Source organism: Macaca fascicularis, chromosome 13 (assembly GCF_037993035.2).
Source record: "Macaca fascicularis isolate 582-1 chromosome 13, T2T-MFA8v1.1".
NCBI lineage: Eukaryota > Metazoa > Chordata > Mammalia > Primates > Cercopithecidae > Macaca > Macaca fascicularis.
The window spans coordinates 21,113,885-21,136,089 of record NC_088387.1 but is presented as its reverse complement, the minus strand read 5'-3'; the positions used below and the strand labels follow the sequence as shown (position 1 = coordinate 21,136,089).

The window sequence follows — 22,205 nt, the reverse complement described above, 5'->3', positions numbered from 1 at the left end:
CAAAATAGGGTACCATCTGCTTATGTTTTCAACAATCTGCACTAACCAAAGACTACTCCAGGATTCACTTTACCCAGCTGACTGTATTCCTTGCTCCTCACAGCCCAACTACAATCATCAATTTTTTAAAAAATAAATACTATGATAAGAATGCTCTATTTTAAAAGTATCCCATAGTGTCCTACTATACTTAGAAAAGCATTTGCTCCCCAAAATAAACCAAGGCCTGTTTTATTTCTCACTTGTCATGTTTTATGATCTTTAGGACACTGAGGTAAAACAGTTCTCATCTGCTTCCTTTCTTGCTGTGTTTGCGAACCCTAAGATCACAATGGGAAGAAGCCTGGGCCCATCAGCTGACATCATTGCTCTTCCATCCAATGTTTACTCTTAACATGTGTGTTAATTTTTATGGTCATGTAACAAATTACCACAAATTTATCGGATTAAGACTACAGCCATTTATAATCTCCCAGTTTCTGAGTCAGGAGTGTGCACACGGCTTAGTTGTTTCTGTCCTTAAGGTTTTTTATTTATTTATTTGTCTATTCATTTATTTTTATTTCAATGGGGTTTTAGGGAAGAGCTGGTGTTTGGTTACATGAATGAGTTCTTTAGTGGTGATTTCTGAGATTTTGTCACACTCATAACCCAAGCAATGTATGCTGTACCTAGTGTATAGTCTTTTATTTCTTGCCAGTCCCTTCACATTCCCCCGAGTCCCCAAAATCCAAAGTATCATTCTTATACCTTTGTGTCCCCATGTCTTAGCTCGCACATATGAGTGAGAACATATGACGCTTGGTTTTCCATTCCTGAGTTACTTCACTTAGAATAATTGCCTCCAGTTCCATCCAAGTGGTTGAAATGATATTATTTCATTCCTTTTTGTGGCTCAATAGTATTCTACTATATATATATGTGTGTGTGTGTGTATATATATGTGCATATATGTGTATATGTACATATATGTATGTGTATATGTACATATATGTATGTGTATATGTACATATATGTATGTGTCTATATATCTATATATGTATACATAGGTGTGTATATAGTATATATACATGTGTATATATGTATAGTATACATACATGTATATATACTGTACTATACTATACTGTACTATATATGTACAGTATATATACATGTATGTATACTATATATGTACAGTATATATACATGTATACATACATATATACGTATATATATGGCATTTGAGCTGGTCTCATATTTTTGCAATTGCAAATTGTGCTGCTGTAAACACGCATGTGCAAGTATCTTTTTTGTATAATGACTTCTTTTCCTCTGGGTAGAGACCTAGTAGTGGATTGCTGGATCAGATAGGTCTACTTTTAGTTCATTAAGGAATCACCACACTGTTTTCCATAGTGCTTATACTAGTTACATTCCAACCCACAGTGTAAAAGCATTCCCATTCCACAGCATTCACTCCAACGTCTATAACTTTTTGCTTTTCTGATTATGCCCATTCTTGCAGGAGTGAGGTGGTATTTCATTGTAGTTTTGATTTGCATTTCCCTGATAATTAGTGATGTTGAATTTTTTCCATATGTTTGTTGACCATTCGTATATCTTCTTTTGAGAATTGTCTATTCATGTCCTTAGCCCACTTGCTCATGGGACTGTTTGTTTTTTCTTGCTGATTTTTTTGAGTTCTTTGTAGATTCTGGATATTAGTCCTTTATTGGTGGTATAGATCATGAAGATTTTCTCCCACTCTGTGGTTTGTCTGTTAACTCTGCTGATTATTTCTTTTACTGTGCAGAAGCTTCTTACTTTAATAAGTCCCATCTATTTATCTTTCTTTTTCTTGCATTTGTTTTGGGGTTTCTGGTCATGAAGTCTTTGCCCAAGCCAACATCTAGAAGGATTTTTAAATGTTGTCTCCTTGAATCTTTATAATTTCAGGTCTTAGATTTAAGTCTTTGATCTATCTTGAATTTATTTTATATAAGGTGAGAGATGACCCCAAAAGGTCCTAGAATTGGTAAATGAATTCAGCAAAGTTTCAGGACACAAAATTAATGTACACAAATCAGTAGCTCTGCTATATACCAATAGCGAACAAGCTGAGAGTCAAATCAAGAACTCAACCTCTTTCATGATAGCTCCAAGAAAGAGAAATACTTAGGAAAATACCTAACTAAGGACGTGAAAGATCTCTACAAGGAAAACTACAAGAAACTGTTGATAGAAATCATAGATGACACAAACAAATGGAAACACATCCCACGCTCATGGATAGGTAGAATCAATATCATGAAAATGGCCATACTGCCAAAAGCAATCTATAAATTCACTACCGTTCCCATAGTCGTACCACCATCCTTCTTCACAGAACTAGAAAATAAACTCTCCTAAAATTCATATGGAATCAAAAAAGAAGCCCAAATAACCAAGGCAAGACTAAGCCGAAAGAACACATCTGGAGGCATCACAATTACCCAACTTCAAGCTATACTACAAGGTCATAGTCACCTAAGCAGCATGGCACTCATATAAAAATAGACACATAAACCAATGGAGCACAATAGAGAATCCAGAAATAAAGTCAAATACTTACAGTATACTAATCCTTGACAAAGTAAACAGAAACATTAAGTGGGGAAAGGACATCCTATTCAACCAAAGGTGCTCAGGTAATTGGCAAGTCTCATGTAGAAGAATGTCCATAAAGTTTTACAAGACTTTACCACAGTGTAGACTGCATTCTCACCTGAGACTCACTTGAGTACACATGCACTTTAAAGCTCTTTCAGATTGCTGCAGAACTAATTTCCTTGCATGTCTATGATTTAGGACTTCAACTTCTTATTGGATCCTGGCTGAAGGTTGCTCTCAGGTCCTAGATGCTGTGGGCAATTCCCTGCCATGTGATCTTCCCATAAGCAATGTACACATGGCTCTTTGCTTGCTCAAGAAAAGCAGAGAGTGTCTCTCTCCAGTCTGCTAGGACAGATGCTTATATAATACAATGCAATCATTAGAAATACATCTCATCACTCCTGCCATACTATATTGGTGAGAAGTGAGTCCTAGATTCTGACTGCTCTCTGTGGGAGTAGATTATACAAGGCTGTGACTCATCAGGGAGAGGGTCATGCTAGGGTGTTCCAGCATCTTCAGCTTTCTCAAGTATCAGAGTATTGATACTGGGTGAGAAATCTGTCCCACATCCACTGACACTGAGTAGACCTGGGACCCCAGGGCACTTGGGAAGCATCCTTTATAAGGTGCTTTAGGCTGACTCATCTTCTGTAGGTGTACAGCATTAACAAAATATCTTAATTTGTCCTATTAAGTTTATCCTGACATGTCTTTGAAGTTCCTTAATTACAGGCATCATAAGCCAATTCTGTCCAATTTTATTCAAAATTTATATTTAATAATAGAAAAACAGATTATGAAGTAGTCTGCAAAACAAGACTCAGAGCAATAATGTCAATACTCAACTGCTTCGGCTTCATGCTGGATTAGCTGAGACCATTTGCATGAGTGATAGAACAGGCACTGGATGCCAGATACTGCTGTGAGCACTATTGGTCTGCTGCCTCTAGAAATGTGCACAGGGCCAAGGCTGCAACCATAGGTCTCAAAATATAAATATAATATAGCATTTTTGTTTGTTAATTCAAATGCTTATTACTTCTACCATTACATAATACCATAATTGATAGTCTCCATTCTGGATAAAAATATTACTAGAGCACTCTTTAAATGTGGTATATTTAAAGCATACATTTCTATGTATTTATTACTGGAATACAAAATCATATGTGGTATCAAATATTGTAAACTCTGACATAATTACCATAATTTTTTCAGATATTTTCCCTTGTTTTTTTTTTTTTTTTTTTTTTTTTTTGAGACGGAGTCTTGCTCTGTCGCCTGGGCTGGAGAGCAGTGGCTGGATCTCAGATCACTGCAAGCTTCGCCTCCCGGGTTTACGCCATTCTCCCGCCTCAGCCTTACAAGTAGCTGGGACTACAGGCGCCTGCCACCTCGCCCGGCTAGTTTTTTTGTATTTTTAGTAGAGACTGGGTTTCACCGTGTTAGCCAGGATGGTCTCGATCTCCTGACCTCGTGGTCCGCCCGTCTCAGCCTCCCAAAGTGCTGGGATCACAAGCTTGAGCCACTGCGCCCGGCCATTTTCAACATAGATGTGATCATGGCATGTGCATTTTATTGATTGTTCTCATCATAAATTTCTTCTATTAATAATACAATAACCAAGTTGGCATTCTCCCATTTTAACTTAATTTAAAATGTAAAAGTAAAAGGAATGAGGTAGTGGTTCTTAGAAGAGAAACAAAGCAATTCAACAAAAGTAGGAAAAAATAATAAATTTTAAAAATCATGTTTATAATGACAACATCAGACTATAGACAAAATGAACCAAATTACCTAAAATTTCATGGGAGAAATGCACCATTTTAGGTCAACTGATGTTTTTCTCTCATGGAGTTATTTTATGAAACTTGCCAACTGTTGAGTGTGGGTGGAGATTCCAGCGTGGCCCAAGCAGGGGGACTCTATGAGGAAGGAGAATCCACGTAAGTTTGGCACTTCTTGGAGCTGCTTTAACAGAATAGGCAAGAGCTGAGTTCTTAACACCAGCCTGGATTTCATACTGAGACATTTGCTGAGGTGTGGGTTAGGAAGAGTCGCTGGAGACTGCGTGAGAAATGTAAAGTGAAAGCTCCCACATTCTCCCGAGTTTCCCTTCTAATCCTGCACTGATTGTCCTTCATGCAGGTCTAAAATATAGGCCTTAGGCTCCTACTATGAATCTCCTACTGATCTTCCCAGCCATAGCTCAGCCCTGGTTAGCATCTTATCTAATTTGATATAAGGTATCTACTGAATGACCATTCTCTCTCGTTTCATCCCCAGATATAGGACATATGTGAAATCAATTTTTGGAAGCTCACCTATGTCTTGCTGGGTTGACTAGGAAGGTGTGACATGACCTAACCTTAGGTCCTAAGGTGACATGACCTAACCTCACTTTTGCACAGGAACATCTGTAACCCTTGAGTCACTAAATTCCTAGAGTCCCACAATAAGCACAGCGACCTTATGAACTGGCAGTGGCATCAGGGCACAGCCTTGAAGGGCACGCAGGGGTCTATTCAACACCCTGATTCTTTCCAAGAAATACTTACAAGTTTCCATCTTGGTTAGTAGTTGAACTCCAACCACACCAGCATAGGGACCCCAGCAAACATGAGCAACAGAGCTGGGTTTGCACCTACAGTTGACCTCTGCCACATGTCCTTCATGCTTGCTTTCACTGCTGCTGTCCAAAATCTTAATATTTTTATTTTGTATTAGGCAAAAAATTGCCATGCGTTATCTAATTTTTTTCAAAATTCTGTTGGGTATGGCATAAAACACGCATGCTGCCTAATTCTTCCAAACTTAAATATTTATTTCTAAAACCCTTGATTTGCAATTCAAAATCCTCACCTTTTATTTCAACCTGCTGTGCCTGAGACTGGTCAAACACATTGGACACGTGACTTTTGTTTTTAAGTGAATTTAACAAAGTCAACCTAGTAGCCCAAAAACAGGAATGTACATTGTTTGACATGGGTAATTCCTGAAATCGTGGTGTAAAATGCTATGCCTGCCCCTTTGCTGGAGAGAGACATATGCTAAGAAAATGTGGAAGTGTGAAGGTGAGGAAGAAGAGAAACAGTTTTTATGTTACTAAACAAACCCGGCTGCGTCTATAACCAGTAACTATTCAAACAAAAGAAAATCCAAAAAAAAATCAGTCTTAGGTTGACATGAAGTAGCCTTAATTACAAAGTCGTTACACTGAATCCTTTCAGTTGAAAAATAGATGTAGGAAAGGCTAGGAGGATTTAGATGAACTTTCATTCAGTTTTCTCCATTATCACGTCTGGTTGCTCAGTGAGCACTTGGACCCCACCATTCTCCTGCGGTTCGGCCTGAGGTGTAGCCCCAAGACTCATAGGAGCAGCTTCCTGCAACTCATCCCCCTGAATTCTTTACTGTTTTTCCCTCTATGGTGCCTGCTCCCCCGACAAACAACACATGTGGGCAGCTGGGCCACCCAGCAGAGAGGTTTGTGTTCGGGGCTGTACCACTGTGGGGGATCTTTTGTACTTTGCATGCAGTAATAAACACCAACATCCTCAGGCTCCACCCTGCTGATTTTCAGTGTGAAATCTGTGCCTGACCCACTGCCACTGAACCTGTCTGGGACCCCAGATTCCCGATTGGTAACTTTATAGATCAGGAGCCGTGGAGACTGGCCTGGCTTCTGCAGGTACCAATCCAAATAGGTGTTTCCATTACTATGCAGAAGGCTCTGACTAGACCTGCAGGAGATGGAGGCCGGCTCTCCAGGGGTGACGGGCAGCGAGAGTGGAGTCTGGGTCATCACAATATCCCCACTGGATCCTGAAGTAATGAGAGAGAAGTGCAAGATTATAAACAAACATTACGAGGCATTTTCATTATTTGTTTTCTGTTACGTTTTTCATGAAAATCATTATTTTTGTGAGTGCATTTTTGGTTTGTATCCCAAAACATCCAATTTCACAAAGAATCAAATTTTTGAGGCAAAAGGGAGTCAGTTGAATTATCTCACACCATCCACCTCTTTCTGTGTCAGAATCTTCTCCAGATCACAGGCCCCTGCTCCTTCTAGAATCTTTCTCACTGTCACTGATTTAAACACCACATGCCCCACCCTGGAGGACAAGACACATCTAACATGGGACAGAATACCCATGAAAGGCAGCAGGGCCCCAAGAGCTCACCCTCCCACTCCATTCTCCTCCTCCTTCTCCCTTTCATCCTTACCAGGGACCCAGAGCATCAACAGCCCGAGGAGCTGAGCAGGGAGTCTCATCGTGAGAAGATGAACTGAGGAGTCCTGATCAGTCAAGGCAAGGGTAGAGCTGAGTTTTATCTCAGAGTCACAAGGGAAGGTCCTCCCTAGGGAACAGTATGCAAATCCCCTGGTGGGTGCAGCAGTGTGGAAAGAGCCAAGGGGAGTGTGCAGGGACTCTGTTGTGAGCAAGTGACATAAAATATCTTCTGCATTTGAAGGACCATAATAAAGATAAAGTTGATATTGCCTGAGTGGCAGAAGTGACATATTTAAATGTTTCCTTTCATTTTCTTTAATAGATTTTTATTTTTTTCTCACTTTCTCAGGCACGTTTTACACTTCTCTTTAATAGGTTGAGTTTTATTAAAATTTGATTATTCTTTTCAATGTTAATTTAAGAGTCTGGTTTCTGTCTTTTTTAAGTTTTTTTCCTTAATGGAGATAAAACACATAGAGTAAAGCTCACCAAACTTAAAAGTGCAACTGACTAAAGTTTATGCATATTCACTCTCCAGATGAAACCCTAGAAAATTCCAAATACTCCTGATGCTTCCCTCATGCACCATCTTAGTTATTTCTTCTTCTATCCCAACCATGCTAACTGTCATTCAGGCATTCTGGTGTCTATCACAATAGATTGCGTTTTTCTGGGCTGAAAAGTCACATGGATTGAAAGAAGAGTATTTTTTGGTTTGCTTTCATTTTTTTGTTGTTGTTGTCTAACTTCTTTCTTGCTGCTTTTTTTGTGTGTGCTGTGTGGGGTGGCTTCAATCCTACCCCTGGGCTTGAGTGCTGACTGCTTTTATTTCCTGAAATTGTGAAGAACTTCCTCCTGAATATCTTGTAAGAAATATCTGCTATTTAATTTCAGTTTTCTTTTCTTTCTTTCTTTCTTTTTTTTTTTTTCTTTTTGTGATAGAGTCTCACTCTTTTACCCGGACTGGAGTGCAATGCCACCATCTCGGCTCACTGCAACATCCGCCTCTCGGGTACAAGCAATTCTCCTGCTGCAGCCTCTGAAGTAGCTGGGATTACAGGCAGGCACCACTATGCCCAGCTAGTTTTTGTATGATTAGTAGAGACTGGGTTTCACCATGTTGGTCAGGCTGGTCTAAAACTCCTGACCTCGTGATCAGCCCGCCTCGGCCTCCCATAGTGCTGGGATTACAGATGTGAGCCACCGTGCCTGGCCTTTTCTTTTATTGTTGAAGGATATTTTCACTAGAAATAGAATTATTGGCTGCCTTTTTTCCCCCTGGAAGTTGATTATCTTCTATACTCCCTGGGTTACAGTAAAATATTAGTCAATGGTTTTATTATTATTTCCCTGAGTTTTTATATTGTGTCGGTTTTTTCTTGATGCATTAAGTTTTCTCCTCTTTGTCTTTCAACATTTTAACTATAATATGTTTAGTTATGAATCTCATAGTGTTTATTCTAACAGACATTATTGAATTTCTTTAATCTACACATTAATGCATTTCATTACTTTTGAAAAGTTGCTGCAGTCCTTTCTTCAAATATTTTTTCAGGTACTTTTCTCTTTTGTTTTTATTCTCTCAATATTGGTCACAATTCTCTTTTTCTTCGAAGGTTTGGTTTTTATTTTAAAACTGCACATTTTAGATCATGTGTTTCTGGATTCTATTTTATTGTCCTGAGCATTGTTAAATATATTTTAATAACTTGCCTGGACCTATACTGAAGAATCTACTGCTCCCTCCCCAACCCCCTACCATGATGTTTGATCACTGATATCTCTGTTAATTTTTAATTCTTAATTTAAATATTTAGCTTAGATTTATAAAATCTGCATATGTGTTTGCTTAGTGGTCACTCATGATTTGGGCAGAAGTTTTGCTCAAGTATCTGGAACTCATAAATCTACCTTCTCCCATTCCATCTGTGTGTGGCCTGAAAAGTGCATGCAAGATGCAATCACTTCTTACCTCCCTGTGTTTTTACTTATCACTACGCCTCCTTCAATCTCTGTTATTCATACTTGCAGCTTTTAAGTCACCAGGAATTTGTGCAGAGATTATCTCAGCAATTCTATAACTGTCTTAAACCAGAAATGGACTAGTAACTTTCCGCTGGGGTACCACTTGCCCCAGCTAGGGCTCTCATCTTAAACTAACAAAGCTGTGGTCTTGCACAGTCCATTTCCTGCATAGTTCATCACAGTTAGCTGGAAACACTAAAGGATCTTGTTCCACAACAGCTCACGTCCACTCTCTTTGATGGCAAGCTGCTGGTTTCTGCAGCCATCCTCATGTTGGAAAATCTCCAGTTCTGCAATTCATGTTGACTAAGCTGGAGTGAAAGGGAGCTGTTCCAGGCAAAAGACCTCTGACTAAGCTGGAGCGAAAGGGAGCTGTTCCAGGCAAAAGACCTCTGACTAAGCCGGAGCGAAAGGGAGCTGTTCCAGGCAAAAGACCTCTGACTAAGCTGGAGTGAAAGGGAGCTGTTCCAGGCAAAAGGCCTCAAACATTTCCTGTCCTTACCCAAAGCACTACACTTTCTTATAAAGATATACATTTAAAAATTTTTTTAAGCTTTGCCAATTTCCACAGTGCTGAAATAGGATTGATATTTTTTAGCTTTATACTTATATTTGGGTTTGTTGTTTATTTTTGCTGAGGCTTTAATAAACTCTTTGTGACACCATAAACAGAGATGTCTTGTAAACTGAATTTAAAAGACTATAATAGCCACATTGAAAGGGAATGGGGATATTTACAAAAATAAATAATTTTGAAATTGAGAATTTGAACTCTATACCGTCAGTTTAAAGAGAAACCAAACTCTTAACAAATAGAAAACTGTAATCCCCAGACTTCACATTCTCAGATGAACACACAGTCAATTTGTAAAATGCCTTATACACATTCTAGGACTGAGAATATAAATAAATATACTCTACATGAAGACAGACAAGATTGTCTTTAACAGACATAAGAAACACAAAAAGGAAAAGGTGGAAAATACGATGACCCTTGTGAAATTATTTAATTAGAATCCATATGTTTTGTAGTTTTGTAGATATATTTTAATTAATTTTGAAATGCTTTTAAACTTAAAATTTAAATAATACAGTAAAGATTGTTCCCCTATACTCTTCCTGTAGCTTCTTCTAGTGTTAGCATCAAGCATAATTACGGTGTTTAAGTACCAATACCAGAAAATTAACAGAGATACACTGCTATTAGTTAAGTAAATTGCAATCTCCTTCAGATTTCACTGATTTTTCCAATAGTGCCCTTTTTACATTCCAGGGTAAAATCCAAGATAGTATATGACAGTGAGTTATTGTTTCCTTACTGTTTCCCAAACTGTGACAAATTTTTTAAATTTTATTTATCTTTCAGGATCTTGAAACTGTTGAAGTGCACTGGCCAGTTACTTTGGAGAATATCCGTTAACTTGGGTTTATTTGAAGTCTTCTATTGACTAGAATCACATTTCTTTTTTATTTTTAACAAAAGTAAAAATACACATGGGATGTGTCTTCAATGTATATCAGGAGTTAAATAATGTCCACATGTCCTATTACTGGTGGTGATGAATGAATACAACCAATGAAATCTGTTTTAGAAGGAAGTCTTGGACAAAGCTAACTGAGACAGCTGCTTCTACTACTCTTTGTATTTGGTCATATGCAGACTTTTGGATAAATAATTTTTTTCTGTCAGATCCTGTTTCTTCTCATGCTTTCTAGGCTTTAATCCTTTTAAAGCTTACTGCACAATGGAGAATATTAAATTAATTAATTAATATTGACTTTAATAAATGAATAAAGAAATATTAGCTCTTAAATGACTAAGTTTTCTATCATGGCCATTTACCACGAAAATGTTAATAGTCTGAAGAAAACAAAAGAGAAATGGGATTTATTAAAACATGGTAGTATCCACAAATGAACAGCTGTTCTTGAGTCAACTGTTTGGATAAACAAATAGAATTTTCCATCACTTGGAATATTGCAGGAACCAAATGGACAGCTGCAGCACACACTGAGCTACTTCTACAGAGAAGATTCAGATACCATTGGTGTTGTATTAGGATGTGCACAGTTCAGACACTGTGTCTGGAAATATGAGATTATGTCCCTTCGTTAAAGAATGTGTGACTACATATGCATGGCTACAATCATTTGTAGAAATATGTACTTTTCCAAATTTTTGGGGTTTTATCATAAGATTCAATGGAATTATGTATTTGAATAGTAGTGAAACAAAAATATTATATGGAACTGGAAATTTTTGAGTATATACAGAGAGGCTATCAGAGAAAGGCTAACCATACTTTACTGGATACAGTTAATCTGCCTGGGACTTTTGGAGGAAATGGCTGAAAAGAAATGTGTTTGAAGAAGTACGATGTGGGTTAAAAAAATCAAATAGTCACAACTTGAAAATTCTTTCCAGCGAAAGCAGATGACTTTACAAAAAGGTGAAGTGATGTTTCAGTTTACCAAATCACCCTCATACATACCCTTTCACTTTTCCTTTTTTGCCTTTTCATTGGGTAAAATTTTGGTAGTGAATGGTGAGAAGAAATGCACTGGACGGATCTGGGTGAGTATAATCAAAGGCTGAACATTTTAGAAGAGATCAAGACCAAATCACTAGGATTTTAAACACTGTGAGCTGGTTAATGAATAAAATCTGTCCCAAAATCTAATGCTGCTTGTAGAAGAAACACCCATGGATTAGATTTAAAGTTGTGTCACATAACTCTTGGCTAAGTTGATCTAGTGATGATAATGATGATTATTTTAGTGCTAAATATTGTAATAATAGTAATAACAAAATTAATAGCAGCATATATTATATCTTGAATACTGTTTTAAACGCTTTAACTTGTTTAAATTGTAAAAAGACCTAAAGGTAGATCATATCATTGTCACAGTTCCAAAGATATGGAAACTGAGGCAAAGGAAGGTTAAGCAACCTTACCAATGTCATACACTCTGTAAGCATCAGAGCTGTGACCTCATCTAAAAGAGCTTAACCTCAGGGTTGGCCAAGATAATGTCTGGACTGTTGGATGCATATTGTCTGACTCTAATTCCAGAATGGATGCAGACTTCAGTGGTACTTGGAGTAGCATTAATAAAACGACATCCTTGCCTCCTACAGAGTGATTTGGAAAGCCAAAGAGTTAAACTGCTTGAAGAAAAGAAGCAGATTTATTTATAGAAAATGAAGTTCAGGCGTGTGAATATAGGCTCTCAAAACTGTTAAGACGAAGAGGGGCTGGTTTTGGGTTGATGGAAGGGTTTTACAGAATCAAGTGGCATATTAATGAGAAGATCACCCAAGGAATTGTTTCCTGCATTGACAGCATAATCATCTGTCTTCAGCAATATGGTAGTGGTACCCTGAGGGGTCAGAGTCTGTCCCTGCTCTTCTGTACCGTTGTGGTCGTCCTTGCACCTATAGTGCTGGAGGTACTTGAGTGTTGTTCTTTGAGGCAGATTCAGGACCCTTGGGAAAGATCCCTAAGCAGTAAGGAAAAGGTGTGCTTGGAAGATAAAGTTCTGATCAACTCTTCATTTTAACCTGATTCCATCAACTACCAAGGGAGACAGCTAGACACAGTTGGGACAGAATCAGAAAATGAGACCACAGGTTTCTATTTGTTCCTGGCACAAGACAAAAGTCTTCTGCCAAATGCCATTCACTGAATCTAGATCATGGGAACAGGAGGACATAGAGATACAATTCTGTGACCAAGGATGGATATTTTACTCTCAGGCTCAGATAACAGCCTTTTCTGACCTGACCACTTGAGTAAAAGGTGACCAATATCATATTTACACATCCACTCATATAGATAGATATATTTTATCAAATGTGATGGTATAAATATGAATAGTAAACCATTTAGAAAGATATTTAGAAGAAATTAAAGTAATAATATTTGAATTACAAAAGTGCAATTTGCCTCACTTGTGGAAAAAATGTACATATGTATATATTCCTCAAAACTCAGTGGCTAATAACACTAAGCATTTATTTTCCTATTCAGAGATGTTCATGATAACAATTATCTTGCTGATCAAGGAAAGGCTTAGCAGGGTAGTTCTGCTGCAGGGCACTGAGCTTGTCTCCAGCCTTTGGATTGTGTTTGATCTGGAAACAAAGCAGAGCCTATCCAAGGTACAACATTCCTATGGCAGGTAGCAAAAGTAAAGAAAATTTTCAAACAAAGCTGAACAGGCAAATATAAGTCTAATGATCAGTAACACAAGTGCACACATTCCCTTTTGGGTGGAGTATAAATTAGTTCACTACTGTGGAAAACAATTTGGCAATTTCTCAAAGAACTTAAATCAGAACTACCATTCAATTGAGCAATCCCATTTTTAGGGATCCTTTTGTATATGTAGCAAAAGGAATATAAATCATTCTATCCTAAAGACACATGCACATGTATGTTCATTGCAGCACTATTCACAATACCAAAGACATGCTATCAGACTAAGTGCTCATCAATGGTAGACTGGATAAAGAAAATGTGACACATATATACCATGGAATAGTATGCAGCCACTAAAAAACAATGATATAATGTATTTTGCAGCAAGATGGATGGAGCTGGAGACCATTATTCTAAGTGAACAAATGCAGGAACAGAAAACCAAACACCGTGTGTTCTCACTTATAAGTGGGAGCAAAACATTGAGTACACGTGGACACAAAAAGGGACCAATGGACACCAGAGTCTACTTGAGACTGGAGGATAAGAGGAGAGTCAGGATCGAAAAACTACCTATTGGGTACTATGTTTACTACCTGGGTCATAGAACAACATGAACTCCAAACCCCCACAATATGCAATGTACCTATAGAACCAACCCGCGCATGTACCACTGAAACTAAAATATTATAAATACTTAATAAATTCTATGATTTGAAAGTTAAAAAATAAAATAAAACAATTTCTTCTTGAAATTGGTCATTTCTCTTGCGTAGTTTCTCTTGTGATGTATGACCTGGACAGATGCAATAACTGCGATTCCTCAGGTATCATAATTGCTGTTCTTTATTAAATCAGGAGGGACAGTGTCATGTCTGTGCTGCAGGGGCTGAAGGAGAGAAAAATAGAGTTCGAATGGAGGGGAGCTTTCCTGGCTTTTTCTACCAAAACTTCCAAATCCTGGCCTAATTGGAAAAAAAGCTGTCAGCAGAGGAAAGTACCATAAGGAGCAGCTGGGGCAGCTGAGCCTCACCCTTCTGTTTCCCTTGGTGGTTTGTGTTCGGGCTTGTAACACTGTGGGAGGGGAATTATCATGCTGTTGACAGTAATATGTTGCGATATCTTCAGGCTGCAGGCTGCTGATGGTGAGAGTGAAATCTGTCCCAGATCCACTTCCACTGAACCTTGATGGGACCCCTGTTTCCAAATTGGATGCCCTATAGATCAGGAGCTTAGGGGCTTTCCCTGGTTTCTGTTGATACCAGGCCAACCAGTTGCTAATACCCTGACTGGCTCTGCAAGTGATGGTGACTCTGTCTCCTACAGATGCAGACAGGGAGGATGGAGACTGGGTCATCTGGATGTCACATCTGGCACCTGAGATTGGAAATACAAACACAAATATTCATACTAGTAGTCGTATTATAGGAAGGCTTCCATCAAGAGCCAGGCTGTACTGGACACACTGGCTGAGTAAATTTCTAGTGTTCTCCTTCCTTACCTGGGAGCCAGAGCAACAGGAGCCCCAGGAGCTGAGCGGGGACCCTCGTGTCCATGCTGTGTCCTGTCTGAGACTGACTCCTGCACAGGGTGTGACCAGTCTATTAATAAGTCTTCAGGGCAGGGGGCTGTGCTCTGGGAACATGCAAATCATCAGGGGATGGGGCAGGCTGGGCACAGCTGCAGGGCTGAGATGAGTTACTTACTCATCTCAGTAACTCAGCACAGGGGCAGTGTCCCCAAGGTCCCGGGTCAGACCAGGGCAGCGCAGATTTGCGTGAAGGGAAAGTATTTCTCTCTAGAGGGCCTATAGTTGCAAAACAGATTTTGGAGGCAATTGCCAACATTTTAAAAAAATGAACCTAAGGACTAGATCAAATAATGTATTCTTTGGTTGTATTGGAAGTATGTAGGAGAGTGTCATTGTTATAGGGAATGCATAATAAAGTCTTAGATGCTGGCAGTATCAGGTTTTCACGTTACTCTCAAATCGATTCAGTAGATGTAAAAATCCTTTGTCCTGTACTAACATTTCTGTCAATGTGAAATTCTTTCCTTTTTTGAAATGAAAAGAAAGATTTTATCAGTAGCATTTTATTCTATTGAAAAGCATTTTGTAATGCCCTTAGCCACTGTTAGTACCAGCATAAGGTCAAGCAATTCCCTGCCAGTGCACAAAGACGATACCATAATTCCTTAATGGATGCATTACTCACAGATACACCAATATTCCAAGCTATAGGTCTCTTTAATATGTAGGGGCTAAACAGGCTGCACTTTATTCTTAGTTTGTGGATCCCCATATACTACTTTTCTGCCATTGGGTATTATTTTCCATAGTTCATCAGCATAACAGGTTGATCATTGATGCCAGATTTGATTACTTTAATAAAAATCTGTTTCTTCCTCCAAGTATAGGAGCTTGGATTAGGATAAGCCTAAAGCCCTGGAACAGTCTAGGCTCCCGTGATCACTTGTCTCCAGAGTAAGAAGACCAAGACCACAGCCACTATGCAATGCCCTGAGCTGCACTCCCCACCAGCATGTTTCTGGGGGCTCGGGAGCAGTTCCTTTGGAGCCTGGCTTTCTGGAGAGCAGGTGAAAGGGAGGCCCTGGGGAAAGGCCAGGTCACTGAATCCTCTCTCCTAAGTGATGACAGCTGCTACTTAGTGCATGTCCCTGCTGTGCACCATTAATGCCACTTTCCTCTTTTACTTTTTAGCCATGGGTAGGGATATTATTCTGACCAGTTGCCAGTCTACCTGTCTCATATCTAGGAAAGACAGTCTCCATCTCCTACCAAGCCACTGCCCATACACAGAGAGGTATTTCATGAATCCAGATAAAACTCAGACACATATGTGAAGCCTACACCTTACATAGATCACAAGGATTACACTAGCTCTCCAGCAACGATCCCTAACCAAAATGGAAACTCAAAAATGACAAAGAATTCAAAGCATGGATTTCAAGAAAGTTCAGTGACATCAAAGATGAGGGTGAAAATCAACACAAAAAAACTTCCAGAAAACAAAGGAAGACATAAACATCTGAAAATGAAATCAACCAGAGGTACCGGAATTGAAATACTTAAGAAATCTAAGTATATAACTGAAAGCTTTATCAATAGACTGGACCAAGCAGAAGAAAAAATTTCAGAGTCGTTTGAAGAGTGGTGACTTGAACTAAGCAGTCAGACAAAAATAAGAAGAAACATAATTTTTTAAACAACGAACTAAGTATCAGAGAAATATGGGACTATGTAACACACCCAAACCTACTAAGTATTGGCATTTCTGAGGAAAAAAAGAGAATATGAAAACAATCTGAAAAATATATTTGAGGGAATAATTCAAGAAAATGGCCCAGCAGTGGCTCATGCCTATAATCCTATAACATTGGGAGGCCAAGGCGGGTGGATCACCTGAGGTCAGAAATTTGAGGGCAGCCTGACCAATATGGTGAAACCCCGTCTCTTCTAAAACTCCAAAAATTAGCTGGGCGTGGTGGTGCACGCCTGTAATCCCAGCTACTTGGGAGGTTGAGGCAGGAGAATCGCTTGAACCCAGGAGGCAGAGGTGGCAGTGAGCTGAGACCAGGCCACTGTACTCCAGTCTAGGCGACAGATCAAGACTCCATCTCAATAATAATAATGCAGGAAAATTTCCCAAATCTTCCTAGAGAAGTAGATATCGAGTTATAAGAAACACAGAGAATAACTGCCAGTTACTATACAAAATGAATATCACCAAGGCATATAATCACCAGACTGTCCAAGTCAATGTTAATGAAAAAATCTTAAAGGCACCTAGAGAAAAGATCAGGTCACAGTTGCAAACGAGAAAAGAAAAAAAGACAAATGGGACCTAATTAAACTAAAGAGCCTCTTCTGCACAGGAAAAAGAAAAAAAAGGAAAGAAAGAAAGAAAAAACTATCAGCAGAGTAAACAAACTATAGAATGGAAAACAAATATTTGCAAACTACACATCCTGCAAGAATCTATTAGCTAGAATCTTAGAAAAAAAAAACTTAATTCAACAAGCAAAACAAAATAAGCCCTTTAAAAAGTAGGCAAAAGAAATGAACAGACACTTGTCAAAAAATAGACGAGCAGCCAACAAACATATCAAAAAGTGGCAACATCACTAATTTTTAGAGAAATGTAAATCAAAACCACTATGAGATACTGACTCATACCAGTAAGAATGGCTATAACTAAAAAGTAAAGAAACAAAAACAAAAAAAGACAAAACAAAACAAAACAAACAAACAAACAAACAAAAAACAACCAGATGCTGCAAGGTTGTAAAGAGAAATAAACACTTATAAGCTGTTGGTGTAAATGTAAATTAGATCAGTCACTGTGGAAAGCAGTTTGGATATTTCTCAAATAACTTAAAACCCAATTACCATTCAATCCAGCAATCCTATTACAAGGAATATACCTAAAGAAAAATAAATTCTTCTATAAAAAAGACACATGCACTTGCAGGTTCATTGCTGCACTATTCACAATAGCAAAGACATGGAATCAACCTAGATGACCACGAATTGTGGAGTGGATAAATAAAATACAGTATGTACACACCATGGATTACTACACAGTCACAACAATAATGAAATCATGTCCTTTGCAGCAACATGAATGAAGTTGGAGGCCATTTTCTAAAGTGAGGTAACACAGGAACAGAAAACCAAATACCACATGTTCTCACTTATAAGTGGGAGCTAAACATTGAGTACCCATAAAGATGGGAACGATAGACACTGGGGAATACTAGCAGGGGAGAGGGGAAAGAGGGAGTGAAGATTGAAAAACGACTTACTGTATTTTGTGTTCACTACCTGGGTGAAGGGATAATTTTTACCCCAAATCTCAGTATCACACAATATACCCACATAACAAAACTCCACAGGTCATCTCTGATACCTAAAATAAAAAATGAAGAAAAACAAACCATCCAATTTGTTGACAGTATTGTGTATGTTTAAAACTAAAGGGAATTATTCTCATTTCTGCAAAGAGATGTTTCCATTAACTGTAAGTATAACCAAGTAATATTGTTTCTTCTAGCTTCTCTTCAGGTTTTGCATGTACCCTTTCTTGCACTGCCACAGAGGCCTAAATAAAATAAAATAAAATAAAAGGACCAGCTGAAGAAACTGTCTCCAGCTGAAAGGAATTTCACTTCTTCACTGGAAAACAGGATTTCCTCAAACTTGTCTATTGCATACAGAGAAAATACTACAGAGAAGCATTCACTGGAAAGGCTTCCTTCTTCCGGCCCTGAGAAGGAACCAGAGACACGGGGAGGAATCTGAAAGGAGAATCTGGTGATTCTGAGCTTTACATCTGAAAGGTTGATTACAAAATTGAATCGCCACCTGGAATGTCTGGTAAATTTGGTGCTCCTTCTTGGTGTCAGGAATCCTCTCACAACAGGAAAGAAGGAAATATCCCACAGATAGGCCTGCTGGTTCATAAGGACTGGGAAGAGGCCCCTTTTCTGAGCCCCCTAAAAATGCCTGGTGGTGTGTATGCCTCTTGTTCCCCTTCGCATTATTATAACTAACTGCTTGTGTTCCTGCTTCCTCCTTCCTCCTCTTCCCTCTCCCTGAGAGCTGTGACTGTGCCATCTTGTTCTTCATTCCTCAGGTAACTTGGGTAACCACATAGCACACTGGGAGCTCAATAATTTAATGAATGGGAAAAAGATGTGCAGAGGTCATTTCTGCTGATTATCTGGTCTTCCGGTTTTTGAAGTGGAACATGAGGATCCTCTGGGTGTCAGGTGAATGTCATCAAGATTCTCAATTTTTTCTCCTTTCCAAAAGCATATTTGAACAGAAATCAATTCACCTCCTCATTGGTGGTGGAATGGGAAGACAATGGAGAAATATGACCTTCAATAACAGCTTGGAGATCTCCATTATCCAAAAAAGGACTTTGTGTGTTTCCCTTTCTCTCCCAGTTCCCATTGATTTCCTTCTCAGCTGGGCTTCTGCATCTCTTGCCATCTAGGTGTGACTCCAGCTCCTGCACCTCAGACAGCCTAAGGGTTCTCAAGCTCATTAAGCTCAGTACCCGCCCCCCTTCTTTTTTTTTCAGATGTGGAACACAGGGTAGTGAGGATAACCAGGTTGAGTTGGTTCAGGAGTGCATGTGTTGAAAGAGACAAGTATGTGCCCTAGAGCCCTCCAAAGCTCTTGAATAGGCAACTCTTCCTGCTGGACAGTTTCCCAGGACCTTAGAGCTCAGCTCAGTTCTAGTTTGGTGGCCTTGCAGACCAAAACCATTCTGAGTGTTAAGAGGAATTCTGACCATTTTGGCAGTGACAATGACACCCACAAGCACTCTACGTTTTCAGACTGCTTTCAAGTTTTTCAAATGTCCATTTTGAGAACAAAAAACATCACTAAGCTCACCTACATGACTGCATGACCCTCCTATGGGATGGCCGTAGCCACTGTGAAAACTTCAAAACACTTGAGGGAGGACGATGTTAAAATATTTGGTCTCAGTGGAGCCTCTCTACTTTGGGTTTGGGGGCTATTTCCAATAGAAACAAGATACAAACCCACTAAAGAATTAACAGAGCCTATCATTTTACCTTTAGCCAAATGGAGTCCTTAAGGTTTCAAATTATTGCTACCCAGAGGACTCCCCAAATTTTAAAAGGTATGCACATCTCCACATATTTTTGACAAATTAATTTTAACCTAAATTAAGCAAATACTTTTGTTTGTATTATAATTATTGACATTAAAAAATGAAACCGATGCATGAGTCCTGCTATATCAAAGATCATAAATTCTGAATATTTTAATGCAGTTATTATTTATGAAAAATAAGTATATGAACAAGCAAAACAAAAACAGTAAGAAGGAGCGGAAATTTGAAACACCATTTTGGTGTTGAGGAGATGCATACAAACCCCAGAAACTATGTCTTCTCCAAATTTTGTCTGTTTCTTAACCACAGTTCCATTTTTATTATCTTGGAGGAGGATAGAATTAAGAAGCACAAGGAACGGTTCAATGCTTAGGACATCAAAAGAGAAATGGAGATGGAGACATGAATGGAGCAGAATTTATAACCTCTTCCGAGTGCTTAGGGTTTCTCTAGCCATATAATTGGCAAGACCAAGATGTCAGGGAGCCCCTTTGCTTATTATGGCTCCTGTCTTTCATGCCTCAAGCTCCCACAATGCACACACAAGTACGATAACACATTTCTTTTCCTAAAGATAAGGTCTATGGCCAACCCAGGCTCTTTCCCTTAAGTATCTTTTTGGGATAAATTAAAATAATTTTAGAAGAAATTCAAAGAAACTATGGTAATGGCTGAAGCAAAGATAAGGTATCCAAAAGTTGGAGCATTTAGCATTGATGTAGCACGAAAGCTGTATTGTTAACTGCAGAAAGTATCCAGGCTCTTTCTGCATTTCTGCTTTGTACTTGCATCACTTTAGATTTTCAGTCTTGGGCTTGATGCCTCATGATCTCAAAATGGCTGCACTGACTCTAAGAATTATGTCCAGTCATGTCTGTTGCAGGAAAAAATGCTCTTCACTTTACTCCTTTTATGAGGTGTTGTAATCTTTCTAAAAAGCCTAGCTCACCCTGCACTCTCCTTAATCTCATTGTGGAGGTGATCCCATGTGCCCTTAATCCCTGGTCTTGTCCTATGCTGGGAGAAACTCATTGTCCTTTTCTTACACAGCAGAACAGAGCTGGTGTCCTATACATCAAGGGAGGGGAAAATAGCTGCTATGTAAGGACCAACAGCTTTGCAACATGTAAATTTCACTATGTGTCTAAGTTAAATTATATGGGGGTGGGGAGAGATCATATGGGCTTTTATACCTGGTGGAGGTTGGAACAAGCCAGGCCATGAGGATGACAAGAAAGTCAGATTTCTAATCTTCCAAATGACAATGTTAGATTTCACAGCTGTGGAAATGTGTCCTCTGCATTTGGGGCCAGGGAAGGCATTCAGGTACAGGAATAGGAGAAAGGAGATTTAAAATAGGGTTCTCAAGCTAGGACTGAGGTCAAGCTTGCATTGCCCAAGAGCTGCCTGTCTCTTTCCCTGGGCTGTGGAAGAAGCAGATGGTCTCCTGAACCATGGGTCTGAGGACCTAGGACGAACCACAGGCCCTGCTCACAGGTCTGCCTGGCAGGGGCGTCATGAATGAAAACTGCTCACACGTCTACAGATGCTACACAGAGCCCAGAGCCCACAGCCAGAGTAAAAGTCTCAAAGACGAGGGCGTTAATGCTAAGCTTGAGATCCCAGGGCCAGCTGTCCTAATCTCTGTCTTCATAGGTCCTTATGGGCCAAGGACCCTGCTAGAACCAAAAGGGAATGGTCAGCAAATGTCCCCAGAGTCTTCACTCAGCCAGACTCTGCCGTTCTTGGAAATAAATGGAGTACTTGTTAAGTGAATAACATATATGTATGTATTATGTAAACTTTAACAAATGCATATAATAGATATCAATCATATGGATATATGTGTATATGCAATGTATCTATAGTATAAATCAAAATAGTATGTATATTTATAGAGAAATTGATTTAATTTTGTAGATATAATGTATGATTTTAAATTGGATGACTTGAGCATGAACATTTAAAAAGCACCAATGGGTGCACCTCATGTCCCCTTTCCCCTTATAGAGCCTGAGGGTCAGGAAGTCCAGGACCCACCAATATGTTCATACTGGTTGGGGAAGTGACCCACCCATTGATGAGGACATACAGTGACCCAGGGGATCTGGGGAACACACAGCTGCAAGTGCAGAGGAGATGGTTAGTGGGTCTGGACACCAAGTGGAGGAATGCTTCATCCCCAGAACACAGCTTGGAGAGTCACTCCCTGATGGACTCTGTAAGACATGGCAGCGCACATGGCTCAGTGGCTGCATGGTCACAGGACATATCCACCCCACGGGCCATTGGCAGCCTCCCCTCTGGCTGGGGTTATGTGGGATGTCTCTGCCCAGCTTTCATGGCTCAAGCGCTGCTGGGACTCAGTTCACAATGGGGTGCCATGAAGGCAGCTCAGCTGCTGATGGCCAGAGTGACATCTGTCTGAACTC

General features: G+C 39.3%; 1 gene segment (V, D, J or C); it reads right to left on the bottom strand.

Moving 5' to 3' along the window:
- Nucleotides 1-3,860: 3,860 nt before the first annotated feature.
- Nucleotides 3,861-6,943, bottom strand: LOC102143672 (immunoglobulin kappa variable 2-28-like). The segment is given in 2 exon segments: nucleotides 3,861-6,459; nucleotides 6,865-6,943. Coding segments are annotated over 2 exon segments (504 nt in total).
- Nucleotides 6,944-22,205: the final 15,262 nt, after the last annotated feature.